We start from the raw sequence: 18,889 nt of genomic DNA on the forward strand, positions 1-18,889 counted from the left end.
CCATTGCTTTGAAATCCTCACAACAGGTTTGGAGAGCTTTAACTTCTGCCTGTATGCAGGAATCATATGGACCATGATGGGGTCAGAGTGTCAAAGTGCATCCCATGGGACGGCATGATAGGCACTGCTTACTGTAGTGTAACAGTGATCCAGAATTTTCTATTCTATGGTCGGGCATTTAATAGATTGTCTGTATTTCGAAAGTTCATGTGCGAGGTTACCTTTGTTAAAGTCGCCAATGACAATGACAAATGAGTCCAGGGATGTGCTCTCCACACACAGTATCTGGTCAGTGAGCATACGCTGTGCCTCCTGTACATTGGCTTGCGGTGGAATGTAAACACTGACCAGTATGAATGAAGCGAACTCATGTGAGGAGTATAAGGGTTTGCAGTTTATGAAAAATGACTCAAGATCAGGAGAACAGTACTGCTGAATCACTGTCATTGCTCCAGCCACTATTTGTGTAAAAACAAATTACTCCACCGTTCATCTTGACTGAAAGTTCTGCGTTGCAATCTGCTCTGAAGAGTTGGAATCCTGCCAGCTGCAGCGCAGAATCTGGTATCAGTCCATGCAGCCATGTTTCCGTGACGCATAAGATGGAAAATGAAAAAAGTCTCTGTTTTTCCCCACCGGTAGCTGAAGTTCATCAAGTTTGTTGCACAGTGAATGCACACTGTAGAGAAATATTCCCGGCAGCACTGTACGATGTCTGCATCGGCAGAGGCGCATGAGAGCACCAGGTCGTTTCCCCCTCCTCCGATGTTTCACTGCATGTGCAAAGGTGAGGGCACCTTTAACCAGAATGTCCAGTAAATTCACGGATGTGTCGATGAAGGTGGGAAATAAATCTATAGGGATTGTAGCCCTGATGTTGATGAGCACGTCCCTGGTAAATAAACTCCCGGTATCATCACAAAAATATGTTTTAACAAACAAAATAAGACAAAACAAAATGTGCACCAACACACCGAGGCAGCCATTCACAGCAACATCTTGGAATAATTAATGTTAAGGCCTACAAGATTAAGCACAAAATTCTGTAGTATGGGTAAGATCACTCATATGGGCTATAATTGCTATCATTATATATAGCTATAAAAAAAAGCATAGAGGGTAACAGCTAACAAGCTAACAGCTGTGCACTGGCTGTACATGTACAGCACAAAACTATGCATTTGGACCACTCGGTAGAAAATATATACATAAATGAATAATCATACTTAGAGGATGTGATCCAGAGGTGCAAGATGATCCAAATAAAGTAGGTATGACCCCCATCTTTAATGAATAATCATTTTGCAAATTTTGACTTAGCTAGATATGAGAAGCAGTCGTCAGTGAAATGACGGGACCACAAACAAAGGTCGGATTTGAACTGCTGTGGTATCATTTTAAAATTAATTTCTAACCACTGACGCTTTACACCCTCATCCTTCGGGAGTCCATGAAAAGTGGTTTTGCTTCTGCAGCACAGAAACCGTCTTCTAGACATGAACCTAACTCTTTCAGGGTGCAACCTCAACTCTAGTGTTTTTGAGGGCAGGCCTAAGTACACGTTGTTCGCAAGCAGCCAATGAAGACCAGAGGCGGGGGTGTTTGTTACAAACCTATGTAGGTTTGTACAGGAAGCAAGTCTGGAATTAATGACTACTCGTTTCAGCTGTTCAGAATCGGTTTTTTCATTTGGGAGTCAATAACTCCATTTGTCATGGACTTTGATTTTTGAAACGTATTTTTCTTATTTCTTATTTTTTCTTATTTTACTTATTTTTGAGACTTATTACATTCACAAACAGCTATACAACACACTACAGAAAAGGTAATATCTGAAAAAGCATAATAGGGGTGCTTTAATATTTTTGAACATTAACAGATATGCCAGAAAATTTCCTATCAGATATAGGTATATATAGATATATATTTGTGTATGGTTAAATGAAAAAATGTGGGTTATTCAAATCCAACATCCAAACAGCATCAGCACCCTTGGCCTAATTTGAACATTAAACATGATAGCACACAAATCAATACATTATGTACAGTATCCTCATGATGGATATACTCATGAGCACTAATGAATAAATCACTCCTAGCTACTTGCCTTGAACCACTACCCTCTGTGTTTTTTCTCTCCAATCTTCCTCATCTCTCAAATGCAAGCACACTTGAAAGTTAATTACATTTCTTTGTCCTTATTTCTTTACAATATGAAACTCACTTTAACTCACTCAGGCTACTATTGGAATGCTGTTATGAAAGAATAATGTGGGGTCAGTTGGAGTGCACAACAACTGTACCAATGCTGTAGAAAGAAAATGTGGTAGAGAGGCTGAGGAGGCAAATTAAAAAAAAAAAAAAAAAAGAGGATTTAGAAAGCAGGCTTTCGACCCATTGTAAAGCACACACAAGCCCTCAAGCCCAATTTATTAATAATGCCCCTCATATGACATTTTGCAGATGCAGGTAATAAGATTTTTTTAAAGAAATGTTTTCCACTAAAACAGGACACAGAAATGTCCTAGACAACTACAGATCTACATCCAGTTTCAGTGAATCTTTTTTTTACAAATTACAAAAGAAGGCACTCACTCACATTCTCTTATGTTTTTGGTACTCTAGTGTTACAAAAAGCCTAAGACAGGTCCAAGTGATTGTCCATCTTTACAATGTATCAGCTACAACATATTTAAATTGACTGCTTTTTTTGGTGTTTTGTTTGTGGGGTCTCATTTATCAAATGTGTATATGCACAATTTGTGCATATAATGTGATTTACCAAGTTATTCTTGTTTGAATACAGTGGGGGAAATAAGTATTGGGCGTGTCAACATTTTTTCAGTAAATATATTTCCTTTGAGGCTATTCACATGAAATTTTCACCAGACGTCAGTATTAACTCAAGAAATCTGGAAATATAAAGAATTCACAATATTAAAAACCATAAATAAAGTTATGTGTATTAAAGTGGAATGCCACAGGAAAATAGTATTGGACACGCTAAGAAAAAGCAGTCCTCCAAGTTAAGGTAAGGCAAGGAACCAGCTGAAATCCGTAAATAATTATACCTCCTATCTGTGCAAATTAATATCACCTGTGTTAGTAAATTGATGGTCCATAAAAAGGCTTTTGGTTACCAAGGTGTCACACAAGAAACATCTCATAATGAGTAAAATCAAAGAGCTCTCCCAAGACCTTCACAACCTTATTGCTGCAAAACATACTGATGGAATCGGATACAGACGCATTTCAAAACTTCTAAATCCTTCAGTAAGCACCATTGGGGCCATTATCCGCAAGTGGAAGCAACATCACTCCATCATCAACCAGCCACGCACAAGAGCTCCTCGCAAGATTTCTGACCAGGCAGTCAGAAGTATAGTCAGAAGAGTAGCCCAAGAGCCAAGGACCACTCAGAAAGAGCTCCAGAAACACTTAGAGGCAGCAGGTACCATCATCACAGAGAAAACTATAAGCAATGCACTTCACTGCTCATGCTCACCCAGCAACACTCCATTACTAAAGAAAAGGCACGTTGAAGCTCGTTTAAAGTTAAAACTCATTTGGAATACAAGCCTATGAAATACTGGGAGAGTGTAGTCTGGTCAGATGAGAGCAAAATTGAACTTTTTGGCTGTCATACTACACAGCTTCACTACACTACTTCTCCATGTTTGGAGAAGAAATGGCACTGCACATCACCCTAAAAACAATATACCAACAGTGAAGTTTGGAGGTGGAAGCATCATGGTGGGGGGCTGTTTTTCATCGCATAGTACTGGCATACTTCATATAATTGAAGGAACGATGAAGGGAGCCCTTTACCCGGAGATTCTTGAGAAACATCTGCTTCCATCCACCAGGATGATGAGGATGAGACATGGGTCGACCTTCCAGCAGGACAACGATCCAAAGCATAAAGCAAAGAAAACTCTCAATTGGTTTCAGAGAAATAAAAAATCAAGGTGTTAGAATGGCTCAGTCAATCACATGACTTGAATTCAATTCAATTCAATTCAATTCAATTTTATTTGTATAGCGCTTTTTACAATAGACATTGTCTCAAAGCAGCTTTACAGAAATATCAACACGGTATACAGATATTAAAGGTGTGAATTTATCCCAACTGAGCAAGCCACTGAGTGGCGACGGTGGCAAGGAAAAACTCCCTAAGATGTTTTAAGAGGAAGAAACCTTGAGAGGAACCCGACTCAGAAGGGAACCCATCCTCATCTGGGTAACAACAGATATTGTGAAAAAGTTCATTATGGATTTATATGAAGTCTGTATGGTGTTAAGAGCAGCCGTAGTCCCAGCAGTCTGGAATTAAAGAAGATTTGAGCTCCATCCAGAGGCTGAAAGGATCAGGATCTCTAGTATCTCCATAAATTCGTGTGGGGCTCGGCGAAAGGAGAGAGGGAGAAAGTAGAACAGAATCTAGTCAGGGTAGGCTTGAGTAAACAAATACGTTTTAAGCTTAGACTTAAACACTGAGACTGTGTCTGAGTCCCGAACACTAATAGGAAGACTGTTCCATAACTGTGGGGCCCTATAAGAGAAAGCTCTTCCCCCTGCTGTAGCCTTCACTATTCGAGGTACCGTCAGATAGCCTGCATCTTTTGATCTAAGTAGGCGTGGCGGATCATATAAAACCAAAAGGTCGCTTAGATATTGTGGCGCGAGACCGTTTAGTGCTTTATAGGTTAATAAGAGTATTTTATAATTAATGCGAGATTTTACTGGGAGCCAATGCAGTGTGGATAATATCAGTGTGATATGGTCGTATCTTCTAGTTCTAGTTAGGACTCTAGCAGCTGCATTCTGGACTAATTGGAGCTTATTTATATTCCTACTGGAACATCCAGACAGTATGGCATTACAGTAATCTAATCTAGAGGTGACGAATGCATGAACTAGTATTTCCGCATCATGTAGTGACAATATGTTTCTTATTTTAGAAATATTTCTGAGATGAAAGAAGGCTATCCTAGTAATATTATCTACATGAGCATCAAATGATAGGCTGGAGTCAATAATCACTCCAAGGTCTTTAACTGCTGCACATGATGAAACAGAAAGACCATCCAGAGTAACCATGTGATCAGAAAGGATACTTCTAGCTACACGTGGGCCTAATAAAAGTATTTCTGTTTTATCAGAATTAAGCAGAAGGAAGTTAATTAACATCCAATGTCTAATGTCCTTTACACAATCCTCAACTTTACTAAGCTTATGTCTGTCCTCTGGCTTCGCTGAAACATACAACTGTGTATCATCAGCATAACAGTGGAAGCTAATTCCATGTTTACGAATAATTTGACCTAGGGGTAGCATATATAAAGTAAAGAGCAGTGGGCCTAAAACAGAACCCTGTGGAACTCCAAAAGTAACCTCAGTACGCATGGAGAATTCACCATTTACATCTACGAACTGATAACGATCGGTCAGATAAGACCTGAGCCAGGAGAGGACTGTTCCCTTAATACCAACAACATTTTCTAATCTATCAAGGAGAATAGTGTGATCTATAGTATCAAAAGCTGCAGTAAGGTCGAGTAACACAAGCAGCGAGACACAACCCTGATCGTAAGTCAGTAGAAGGTCATTTACTACTTTAACTAACGCTGTCTCTGTGCTATGATGAGGTCTAAATCCTGACTGATACATTTCATGAATGTTATTCCTATCTAAGTACGAGCATAACTGCTTTGCTACAACCTTTTCTAAAATCTTAGAGATGAAGGGGAGATTTGATATTGGTCTATAGCTGGACAATTGAGACGGGTCAAGATCAGGTTTTTTAATCAAGGGTTTAATAACTGCTAATTTAAGTGATTTAGGTACATAGCCACTGCTTAGGGAAGAATTGATTATATTTAGAAGTGGCTCAATTACTACTGGACCAATCTGTTTAAACAAACATGTAGGTACGGGATCTAGTATGCAAGTTGATGAATTTGCTGAAGAGATTAATGTAGCTAGTTCGGTCTCTCTAAGCGGAGCAAAACACTCTAAACATTGATCTGATATTGCTACACTGTCATGTAATGGGTTTGTTACAGTACTGTCCAGTTTTAATTTAATGGCCTGTATTTCACGTCTAATATTTTCAACCTTATCATTGAAAAATTTCATGAAATCTTCACTGCTATGTAATGATTGAGTGTTTCTCTCTGTAGTGGTTTTATTCCTAGTTAATTTTGCTACTGTGTTGAAAAGGAATCTAGAATTGTTTTTGTTGTCTCCTATTAAGGTGGAGAAATAGATTTTTCTAGCATCGCCAAGAGATTTCCTATATTTCAGTAGGCTCTCCTTCCATGCTATTTGAAATATCACCAGTTTGGTTTGACGCCATTTACGTTCTAATTGCCGAGTTGTCTGTTTTAAGGTTCGCGTTTGATCGGTATACCAGGGTGCTAATTTTTTTTTTCTCTAATTATTTTCCTTTTGAGTGGAGCCACTCTATCTAGCGTGTAGCGGAGTGTTGACTCCAAGCTTTCAGTCGCCTGATCGAGTTCTGTGTGATCTGACGGTGATCCAAATCTAATTGATGTTTCTGCGAGGTTATTTATGAAGCTTGGTGCAGTAGCTGAAGTGTAGGTACGTTTTACACGGTAGCGAGACGAGGTGGAAATATTATGATCAATACGTATTATGAACGAGATAAGATAATGGTCTGAGACAACTTCAGACTGCGGAAAAATGATAATATTTTCTATACTTAGTCCGTATGTTAGTATGAGGTCAAGAGTGTGACCACCATTATGAGTAGGCCCGATTACATTCTGATTAATCCCTACTGAATCTAAGATGGACACAACCGCTATTCTTAGAGGGTCTTCCAGGTTATCAAAATGAATATTAAAGTCTCCGACGATTAATGCTTTATCTACAGACACAACCAGGTTTGAGACAAAGTCTGCAAATTCACTAAGAAATTCAGTATATGGCCCTGGGGGTCTGTAAATAATAATTAGAGGAATTGACTTATTTTTTGTGGCTACATAACTTATACTGGTATAAAGAATTTCAAAAGAATTAAATTTATGCTTAGGTTTTTGTGTGACGACTAGATTTTGACTATGGATGAGTCCAACACCTCCTCCTCTACCAGCTGAACGAGGCTGATGTACATAACTGTATCCAGGAGGACTGGCTTCATTTAATGCTATGTACTCATTTGGTTTAATCCAAGTTTCCGTTAAACACATTAAATTACATTCCTGGTCAGTAATGATGTCGTTAACAATAAGAGCCTTAGACGCAAGAGATCTAATGTTTAATAGTCCTAGCCTCAGATCAAAAGTGCTGGCTGTGCATTCAATATGATTTAATTTTATGTTAATTAGGTTACGAAGATCGACTTTCCGAGATTTTCTATATATTTGAATAGCTCGGGGAACAGACACAGTCTCTATAGTATGTATTACCTTTTCCGAATTTTTAGTTGAACATTGATTATACTGAATGTTATTATTGGAAGATGTACTTACGATAGGCAGTCACTTGGAGTGTAGCGCCTTGGAAATGTTGTCTGAAAGCAGTTCCGCTCCAAGGCTGCTGGGGTGCAGGCCATCAGGACGAAACAACCTAGGACGCTCCCAGAACAGATTCCAGTTATTGACAAACACCAGATTCTGCTCATTACACCAAGAGACTAACCAATCATTTAATGCTAGAAGTCTACTGAACTTTTCTGCTCCACGTCTGTATGTGGGAAGAGGTCCAGAGACGATGATCTTCGCGGTAGGTGATCTGCCTCGTACCGTCTCGATCAGGCTGGAGAAGTCCCTCTTCAGCACCTCCGTCTTCCGTCTGAATCCAATTGAACAAGATTTAAAGATAATATGTTTAGAAGAATGGGCCAAACTTATTTCCCCCACTGTATGTGTGTATATTTAGAACTTCTTCTGACCATGTATATGCAGAAATTCCTAGTGGCAAGTAAGTGTAATTAATGACCAGAGTTGGATAAACGCGTTACAAAGTAACACATTACTATATTCTAATTACTTTTTCTGATAACACAGTAATGTAACACATTACATTTTAAATTTATATAATTTGATTACAGTTACTGATGTCAATAAAATTACATTACTTGCATTACAAATTTATTGTTCAGAAAACAATATTAATTAAAATGCATTTTTAAAATAAGTCCCATTTTGCATGGCAGCGTCAGTTAAGAATTCATACGGACTGCTGGCATGCCATTGCGTTGTTTAGTGATTATTCTTGTGATTATATATATATATATATATATATATATATATATATATATATATATATATATATATATACATATTCTTGTGATCTCGATTGATATAAACCATGTCAAGATACAATCATCACAACATCAGCTACATTCAATGTCTTAAGCAAAGGTTTAAATTATGAATATACATTTGGTAGATTGCAGGATATCTGATATGATAGCTCTTTCTGTCACCTTTCATTAGTGCCTAAAATTCGGAGAAAAATCAAGAGTAGTAGCCTTTTTATCTTTGGTATGTGTCCAGGGTTACCAAGGGTCCTTTTGGGTGTCGAAAAGGTGATATTGGTAAAATGCATAGACATACCCTTAGAAAAACATGTGTAAAATATAAATTTTCTTTGGTATTGCAAGCAAATTTGATATTTGAGATATTTTGATCTAGCAGCACTAAGATATTTTTATATAGTTCAGGAGGCTCTCCTTCCATGCTGTTTGAAATACTACAAATTCGGTTTGACAGCATTTACATTCTAATTTTTCAGTGGTCTGTTTTAAGGTGCATGTGTGATCATTATACTAGGGTGCTAGTTTTTTCTCTCTAATTATCAGACATGGATGTGTACTCAAGATAGAGCTCTGAGTATGGAGAGTCAAAAGGGTCAAATTAATTTTGGCAGATATACTGTATAATACAGTGGGAAATATTGTTATTCTATACAATGCAGTGATCCAGTTGCCTTTCTTGCCCTTAATGTATAATGAGCATACTGGTTCAGATAACTGAGCAGTGGGTTTCTGCAGATGTACACTTACGAGTACAAGGCAGTACTAGATGGTGTGGAGACTGACAGCATGATGGAGATCAATCCTGCCAAACAACTGGAAATCCTCAAAGTGGGCAATGGCAGTGAGGAGGTCCTGGAGATCCATGATTTTCGAAATGTAAGTGTGGTTGGACTAACATGTAATAGTAAAAAAAACAAACTAAACAAAACACAAAAACACATGGAAGATCAAATTAGCCTCTGAATTATCCACATTAATGGTTACAGATGAGATTTTATTCTTTCAGAACCAGAAGAGATCTAACAAGTGACTGAGTATAATTACATTCAGATCCATACATTTAGAATATATGGTTGTAAAAATAGAAAACACTGAGGCTTTCTGTAGCCAGAGGAATCAGAAAGGTGTGGATAAGAGAAGCTATGAAAAGCAGCACTGTAATAAGATATTACATAGGGACCAAACATGGAGGTCTATACAAGATGATAAATCTCCAGACAAATATTATTGTGATTACTTCCGTGAAAAGCACCCAGGCTGTTTACCAGTTTTATGTCAGCAGAAATCATAAGCCAAACAAACCAACACTTTTAAAACTACTACTTTTTATTTATTTATTTATTTAATTATTTAACATTTTTTTTAAAAATGGCACATGGGCACTTGTAGTGACCAGTTTTCGTGTGAGAGAAACACAAATCATTTCTGAACACAGATGAAATCCAAGTCTGAAAATAAGCTTATATTCTGGCAGAGTGCCTGAAAAATATAGAGTATTGTTTTCCTCTTTTCAGATGGGGATAAAAATTAATGATTTTTATATGACAGGCCATGAGGGGTACTCTGGAAAAAGCTTCTCAATGAGATGATTTTTGTTTATCTGCAATAATGCTACCTTGGCATCCTTTTGTTGTCTAGAAAATTGCTTCTGCAGATTTGTTAGTTACTCTTATAGGTTTGGGGCAAACCAAACTCATGTAAAATTCATAGCAATTTTAGCAAGCTAAAGTAAGATTTAAAAATTACAATCAAAAGAATATAAAGCACACAGATATATAACTTGGATATTATATATTAAATAGAGGGAATTTGCCTGCATAAACCAACAAAAGGACAGATATATGCTACAAATATACAAAAGCTTGTACAGAGGTACATATCTCTGCAATGTAGTTCATACACTTGAGAAGATATACTTCAAAAAGTGCAGTGATGAACAATCTGAAACAGAAAAGAATTCAATTCCATTTGAATGAAATTGTAAGAAAAGCTGTGAATACAAACCACATACTTAACCATAATGATTGATTCATTGTCACAGTTGTGCTCAAATTGGTTTAAATTTGCAATCTAGAGACCAAATGGCTTTTTCCCACAGATCATATCATTTTAAAATCATGCCAAATTTTTTACATTAATTTTATTATATTTTGTGAAGGGACTGACAGGTATCCATTTTGCCAAACATCAAAGATGCTACATCAGGACTCAGACCAGGGAGCTGCCCAAACTGCCAAAAGTAGAATTGAAGAAGGCAGATTATGAGGTATGTTGTACACCAGATCTGTATGCTCTGTATCTGCTAATGTGCTCCTAATGGCAAACAACATAAATTTCTGCAATAGGAATAATAATAAGCAGATCAGATCCAATAGCCACAAAAATAAATGTAGTCTATATCAACCCCACCCTCTTTTTCTCAGTTTTCCTCAAACACACTTCCATGCTTTGGCTTTCATCTTGCCTACAGCATTTTTCACAAAAGTGTAAACTTGGGTCTCCAGTGCGCATGAACCATCAGAAAGTCCACAATCCCATAACCCCTTTGTGGCACACATCAAATGGTGTTTGCCGTCAATCCTGAGCTAATATTAATTTTAATTAATCATCTCTTCTGAAGGCTCAGCCCAAATAGCCTCAAGGAAAGAGTGAGGTCCTTCAGAAAGGTAAGCCATTAAAATGGTATTTGAAGATGTTTGCACCGTAAATTTCACTTGACTCAGGGTTGAAGTGATTCATTTCTTTCTTGGGACCTAATGGCTGTCTGTGATGCTCAAATTCTTTCAATCAGACAGAAAATAACAGGCAGTGTGCTCTGTATTGGAGTCTCTTTTAGATATGGTTTTAGTCTCAGCCATCTCAAGCTTCACATTTACCATTAAGGAGTGAAACCTTCCTTATCTGCACTGTAGTGAAGATAAGCAGATCCATTGTCATTTCAAGCCACAACATATCCTTTTTGACTCTATGAGCAGAAGGTATTATAGACAAATAAATAAATAAATAAAATAAAAAATAAAAAAAACAGCAGGCAATTCTTCTGGTTCATATTTTTATGGCTGTAATTCATGTTTACAGACACAAATTATTAGGCAAGCACCATATGTCACTGCCATTTTCTTCTTTTCACACATTGTGAAACCTAATTAGACTTCAGTTCAGTCTTATTGAGAGAGGAAGAAACAGGGACAAAGAGAGAGATCATGCAGGATTACAGAAAACTGTACTATCAACACGCATTCTATCAAAACTAAACTAAGATCTCTAATTGAAATAAGGACACAGATTAATATTTTGTTAGAATATACTTAGATTGTGAACTTTCTCATGGAATGGTAATCAAAATGTCATTAGTTAACACTACTACTCTGTCTTAAACTTGCAAGAGTGAAATAAACCTGATAAAAACATTGAGGAATCAACTGCCAATGTGCTACCAGGGAGAAAAAGAAAGGGAGACTGAGTGAGTGGGATGGAGAAAGCTACCTAGACATAGTGTCAAAGAGAGAGGTGTTGAAATTGTAAAGTAAGTATGGATTAACACTAGCATTATTAGCTGCTAGTGCAGTCCATAGGGCAGGCAGCTGCATTCCCTATCCGCACTGCTGCTTGGCAAAACAATACAGGCTAAGAAGAACCTGCTCACTGTTGATAAGGAAATAAGACAGCCTCCACATATATCCAGGTGAAAAATATGACTAGTTTTCTGCCAGTATTTATTTTTATTTTTTTTTACAATTCCAAATCTTATTGAAGCAAATGATGAAAGAAGTAATCCCAGAGTTTCCCTCCAGTTGCTCACAGCGTAAATGCAACTGATGAAATCATAGTCATGTTTATGGCAGAGCCCGTGCATCAGTGTCTCTGTGTTTTATACTAATTCATTCTCTATAAGACAATAAACTATAGCGTGTCCCAAAAGTCTCCATACACAGGGAAAATTAACACTTTTTAGCAAAAAGTCTTCCAAAATGTTTCATACTCAGTTTATATTATGTATATCTTTTTCACATAGTCTTTAAGAATGCCTTTGACAAAAGAAGAATGTATTGAAATCATTCTCATGGCTGGAACGGGAAGCTGTTGCAAGGTTGTGATGGACATGCAATTACATGCATATAGCCAGATGTGTTAACCCAAGTACATCATGAGTAGGAGAGATGACTCTGTGTGTGTTTACAAAGAAATGGCAATCATGTAGAGGACGTTTTGTAAATAAAGTTACATTTTGTTATGTACAGTCATGTGAAAATAAGTACACCGCAAGGAAATCGTTGGCTTTTGTTTACATATTTGGACAAGCAAACATTTGATCCTCTTCAAAACAGTACCTATTAATAAAGTTGATACATTATCAAATGACACATACAATTGACAATTTGTAGTCATTTTCACAATTTAAATTAACAAACAAACAGTAAAAAAAGTAAATGGAAAAATGGAAAAAGTAAGTACATGGAAAAAGTAAATACACCCCTACATTTATAACACCTTCAAATTCATGAAATTATACTTAGGTAATCAAGATTGGGTGCCAGTGATCAGAACCTGCTTAGGGAGTGCATGTGGAACCTGTCTTATTTATACCCCTCTCATATCTAGTGTCTGGTGTTCCTTTTGCTATTGAGATGTGTTGTGTCATCATGCCAAGATCTAAAGAGTTCTTTAAGGCCTTCAGGAAAAAGGTTGTGGATGTCTGTGAGTCTGACAAGGGATTTAAAAAGATCTCTAAATTATTTGAAATACATCATTCCACTCTAAGGAAAATCTCATGCAAAAAGAAGTCTCCCAGAACCCCAAAATTTCATCACCGGATCCGCTAGTAAATCTTGCAGCTGTTGGTGTCAAAGTGCATGCTTCTGCAAATCATGATTCATTAAAATAGCTCATGTTGGTCTTCCTTTGATGTGATTTGCCATGTAAGGAGTTCTGCCTGGCAACAAGAGACCTAATGCACTGATTGGTTAGATAATTACAAAAGGCATTCCTCTTCATCTAGTCTGGTGGTTGCTGCTACCGGTTTCAGTGTGAAGTTAATGAAGGGAGTTTTTCATTGTGTGCCATTTTAAGTAAGTGAACTTATTATGTTGATATAAACTTATTTTTTGTTACTTTTAATAGTGAAATGTTTGTTAAATTCCTAATTGTGCATTTTATAATAAAGGACAACACAGCCATAATTACAAATGATTCCCGGTCGAACTTTTTCCACAGAAGAATATCACATCTGTTGATATTTCTGTTAAATAAATGATTGTAAAACCTAATTATCCTTGTGGTTTTGTTCAAGTATATCAACTTCATTAATAGGCACTGTTTCAAAGATGATCAAATGTTTGCTTGTCCAAATATGTCAAAAAAGCCAACAATTTCCATGGGGTGTACTTATTTTTCCCATCCAATGAATGTATGTTGTTGTTTTACCATGCAATATTAGAGAGCATTTTAAGATCCTCTGCAGTCCAAATCACAGATCGCCTGTCAGGTACAGACAGCTATGAAGATTATGGGGGTTAAAAACCATTCACCCCTTCAGATAATCTATGAGCAGTGAGTTATTAGACAGGCAGAAAAAAATAGTGTCTGATTCAACCCACATACTTTACCCAGAATTTCAGCTTTTACACTCTGGTAGAAGATTCAGGGTCCCAAAGTGCCAGCTGAGCCGATATAAATATTTAATGTGTACCTATGTCCATTAAGCTTCTCCAGCGCTAGTATGCATGTAATGTAGGTGTTGGCCATAAGGGATAGGCTACTTAGGTTATGCAATATGTTATTTGTGCAATGTAGTCTATATGGACTGGGCAATATTTTATATTTATAATATAAAATATAATTTATAACGCAGGCATTATCCACCATTGAGAGTAGACATGAATGAGTGAATGGGGGTATTTACATATGTATCTGTCTTGTGTATATGAGAGAATGTGTTGTGTTGCATGAGCGGATGTGTTGAGAGATGTTTATTTTATTGTTATTTTGTGCTATCGTGTTGTGTTATTTTGTTTAGTAAAACTGCAGAATGGACAGAGTCCAAAACAAATTTCCTTTCAGGGACAATAAAAGTATATCTTATCTTATGACTGCATGGAGACTTTTAAGCCACCCTGTATTATAAATTATAAAGTATATCTTATACAATACAGTATATCATTGTTTGTTTGAAGTTGTATACTTATACATATCTAAAATTATGGAGAATTCCAAAATGTCTCTATTTGAAAAAGTTTATCCTGAGCACTGAAATTGAGAGTATACAGTATTTATTATGAGGTCTGGTTAGACAAGGGCGAGCATGTTTATTACTATTCTTCCCATTAGGGGATGAACAAAATGTAAGTGTAATCTAGGCAAATGTAAAATGTACCTAAATCCCAAGATACAATCCCCCTTTGAGTTGTTGGTGTAACTTCTCAAATATAAAGTAAAAGTCATGTTGCAAGACCAGCAGGCTAACCTCTATTTTCTTATGAGGGTGGTGTGCTTTGCTTGAGCAATTAGGAGACCCAATTTAGTGGTGGGGGGAGGGGATGGGGGATTGGTTTGGGGGTTGTAAGTGCTAATGTATTACTTTTAATTTCAGCTTTAAAACAGCAGCTTCTGCAGCCCTGCACAAGCTGTCCTCTGAGTCATCATTAGTGTAGGGCGATACTGGGAAATGAGGAGTTAGTGGAGGATGATAAGAGTCAAAAATGATAGAGTGGATGGTGTTTTTAATAAAGTAGAACTTGTGTGGCTTCTATCTTTCCACACTGATATGTAGTGTCAATTCGCAACAAACAAGATTGGGCCCCAAAAATGACTTTTAATAGAGCCTAAGAAGTGGGATGAAAATGAACAGAGGAAAGGGAAATGTGACTTAATATAAATGGTACCTCAAGCTTTAGCTCCAGCACTCTACATCAAGCTTAACTAATATGCAATTAAGCATTAGATTGAAAATAAATCACCTTGTAAAAGCATTTGTCATATGAGCCTCTGTTCTCTTGGCTAATTAAGGAAACTGATTTTTTTTTTTTTTAGATATACAGAGGTAAAAGAAAGTAAATATTCTATGGAATTACATTGCACAAGTACTTCATACATCATTATTAGATAGAATTGACATGCCTTCCTTCATTAGGTGAATCATTAAGTGATACTAGTGTTCTTTATATCTTATGAACTACAATATCGACAAATTAAACATGTTAATACTGCTTGGTCGGCATATTGCTAAACTGCATAATGTCTCCCCTGCCCACAAAATAACATCATTAATGTAAATTTAAAAACTTATTTTACCTTTTCCAACACAATTAGATTGCAAGTACTACCTGAAAAGGGGGTTCAAAAATGTTTGATATTTAAATAATGGAATAGTGCTGGAAAAAGCTGCTATAGTCTTACAGAGATCAAATGGTACATTACAGGCATTACTGGTAATTAGGCTATGTATGATATGTAGGATAAATGAATGAAGCACAGTCTACACATGTTTCCAGGTTGGGCCTATAGAGAGAGGCTGAGAATAAATGTAATTGATGTCTTGTCTGCAGGTTGATGAGCCTGGAGAGGTGGATATGCAGATGGTGGACGCTTATGTTTGGATCCCTGCTAAGCAGCCTATCAATAACAGAGCATTTTTGCAAAACTCCAAGATTTGGGAAATATGCCAAGAACTGCCCATCCACTGGATACACCTATCTCCTCTTAGAGGTACTTGTAGTGGACCAGTAGTGGACTAGGGGGCGTGCTCAAAGTGCTGGTTTGTGAATGGAGGGTAGGGCCAGAGAGGGTGCATGGTGAGGAATGCACAGTGAGAAGATGCAAGGGTAAAAATGGGAGAGATGAGCACCTCAAGGGAGAGAGAGAGACACATGTGTTACCACCTCCTCCTTCCCGGGTTTCGGCACCACTATAACATGATTCAAAAATGGGCAAGGAGGAGGCAGGAACCAGTTGAAGATCAATGGAAAGTTTAACCATGAACCAAACTCAAACAGAAAGCACAAAAAAAAACACAAAGCACACGTGTCCCTCCCCTTTTAACCCTCGCACCATTTCACTGCAACACAGAACATTCATTAATAAAATTCCCCCCAAGTGTGCATTCCTCACCACTCACCTTCTCCGGCTTCACCCTCCATCCACAAACTGGTCCTTGAGCACACCCCAGCTTCCACAAAGACGTTGTTATGAGACCTTGTTAAAAACTAAACTTGAAAAGTGCACAGACATTTGAGGCAAATGTTTTCATCTGGCTTTTTCCGTGTTGTCTCTTTCCACTGCATGATTTTCAGTTGTCTGGTACAAACAAAAGCAAGAGATAAGCTAGTCACTACTAAGAAGATGCGTGTCAAACTTATCATCATCTTTGTTTGTTTTAATACTCATGTTAAACATTGTCTGTTAATTGACATGGAAGCAGTGAACTCGCCTATTTAGTAGAGAATCAGTACTATCACTATTAAGTCTACCCTAGGAAGATTACTGAAATTGTAGCCTACAATAATTTTAGATGCACATTAATTTGTCTGTCTTTCTTTGTTCCAGATGCTACGTTCAGTGACGTAGAGGATGTTAAAATGCAGGACACCCTAGACACACAGGCTCATGCAGTACGTCAGGCAAGGGACGTCATGGATGAATTGCCAGTAAATGACTATGTAAGTTGGAGCTTTGAGGCACTGTGTGAAGAGACATGCTCAGACCACTGAACTTGATATTCATGATTTCTTTTTTCATATAAATTGGTCATTAACTGGACTTCCCTTTTTCAAATTTAAAGCAGTCTATGTAGACCAGAGGGCATCAGATGCTCTATATATCTCATTTAAACTAGGCCAGTTCACTCCCATAGTGTCTACCACTTAATGAAAAGGGATATTTAGCCTTCAAAGGCAGCATGGGTCCCTAAAGCCTTTGGATGAGCCTTTCTTGCCTTGCATTTTTTTCCCCCTCTAATACAGCAAGAAATGTACAAAGATTGCCTCCCAAGATCACTCATTAATGAACATATATATATTTATTAACCATCCTTTAATTATCTAGGCAAGATGAATTTTACATTTTTTTCTCCCTCAAAGGCAAAGTAGACGTTCAATCATTAAATTCCCCTGACGTATTTAGTCATGATATATACATAAATGCTTTGAAACAGTCCCCATCTACTGTCTTGCTTCTGAGACTTGGGAGAAGATGGAGTGCATCAAGAAAGAACCTTAATAACAGGCACATTTATCTATAGAGGACCAGGAATACTTTGCCTGGTTGCCTCATTCAATTGCCAGAGCCTCAGTGTTTGGCTTAAATGAAGTAAGCTCAGAGATTAAACCTCTTCCCCTTTTGAAATACCTCTACTTCTAGCAGCTGGGTAATACATACCCGTCCAGGCACGTATGTGGTTGTTTTGTGGATGGAGTGATAACAAAGGCCTTTGTGCATATTGGTGAGGATATCGCTCTGTTAATGGTGACTATAATAATGTCAGTAGAAATGAAAAAACCTTAATTCAAACCTTCTGTTAGATTTCCAAATTGTTGGATTTCCATGTATCTCAGGAATCTCAGATTATGTCTTCCAGACCTCCGTCAGCCCTTTCAGCCTGTTCTACCATTACTTCTATTAACTTTTAGTTTTGTGCTGCTATGAGCTAGAAAGTGTGTTTACTGTGGAGCATTCAGGCCTGGGGCGGGGGGTCTAAAATGAACACACACTGACTTCATGCATGCTCACACAGACATCACACTTTATTCATGCAGAGCAGAAGTATTTATACACATTGATAACGGCAGTGAATGGACGGTTTCTACTGGTGCAGGGGCCAGACAGATAGACAAAACACACAGCACACTATGAAAATAAGTCTTTTCAAGAGACAGAAAATACATGTGCCTGCTATAAGAAAGGATGGCAGTTGATCAGCTTATTTAAAGTGGTAATTAAATATATACATTCATCATAGGTATTTGATAGCAGAGAGACACACAAACAGAAACTATAACCCAGTATTCCCCGTATCCAAGGTCACTTAATAGAGTTCATAATATAAGAGTACATGATATAAGAGAATTTCCTTTCACCTTCTTTCTAGTATCAGTAGTTTTAGGTGCTGCAGGCAGGATCATGTTCATGCAGTTGTCCTATAACCATCACACATTTTAAAAAATAATGATAAAAGTTTCTGTGACAGATGGCCCAAGACATATGAGGCTGACCTTTCCCCACTTCTGTCATGCTGCTGTGTTTCATGTTAGCACAGCCCTGGATAACTTTCACACACGAAACTATCATCCAACAGCTTGGAGGAAATTGCATTATGGTCCTTGACCTAAATTCCCAGAATAAGTCACTGATGATTGAGTGTGAGCCTGATCAGCCCTCAACTTTTGAGTGTATGATAGTGCTTGATGCAGTGGCAGGTGGAATGCACTGTGACATTACTTTTTTTCCCTACTTTTTCATTCTGGTTTCTAAATCATTGATTAAACATGATTGCCCTAAACCTTTATATATATAATGGTTAGGCTGATGGGTATTAACTTTCTGCACTGCTTTATCAAAGGGCAGTTGACAGAAGCACTAGAGACCACAATGTTCCTTTTAAAGATTCTT

General features: G+C 37.4%; 1 protein-coding gene across 3 annotated transcripts in view; it reads left to right on the forward strand.

Moving 5' to 3' along the window:
- The window catches only part of tnmd (tenomodulin), a 71,317-nt gene that overhangs the window by 39,233 nt on the left and 13,195 nt on the right, over positions 1-18,889 (forward strand). For 2 of the 3 annotated variants that reach the window (XM_053682353.1, XM_017473434.3), the window contains 4 exons: positions 9,023-9,163; positions 10,446-10,553; positions 15,832-15,991; positions 16,829-16,941. In XM_053682353.1, the coding sequence (XP_053538328.1) occupies positions 9,023-9,163; positions 10,446-10,553; positions 15,832-15,991; positions 16,829-16,941 (522 nt within the window). The remainder of the gene's footprint in view (positions 1-9,022; positions 9,164-10,445; positions 10,554-15,831; positions 15,992-16,828; positions 16,942-18,889) is intronic. The other variant, XM_053682352.1, reaches the window with a different exon arrangement.

Source organism: Ictalurus punctatus, chromosome 8, assembly GCF_001660625.3.
Source record: "Ictalurus punctatus breed USDA103 chromosome 8, Coco_2.0, whole genome shotgun sequence".
NCBI lineage: Eukaryota > Metazoa > Chordata > Actinopteri > Siluriformes > Ictaluridae > Ictalurus > Ictalurus punctatus.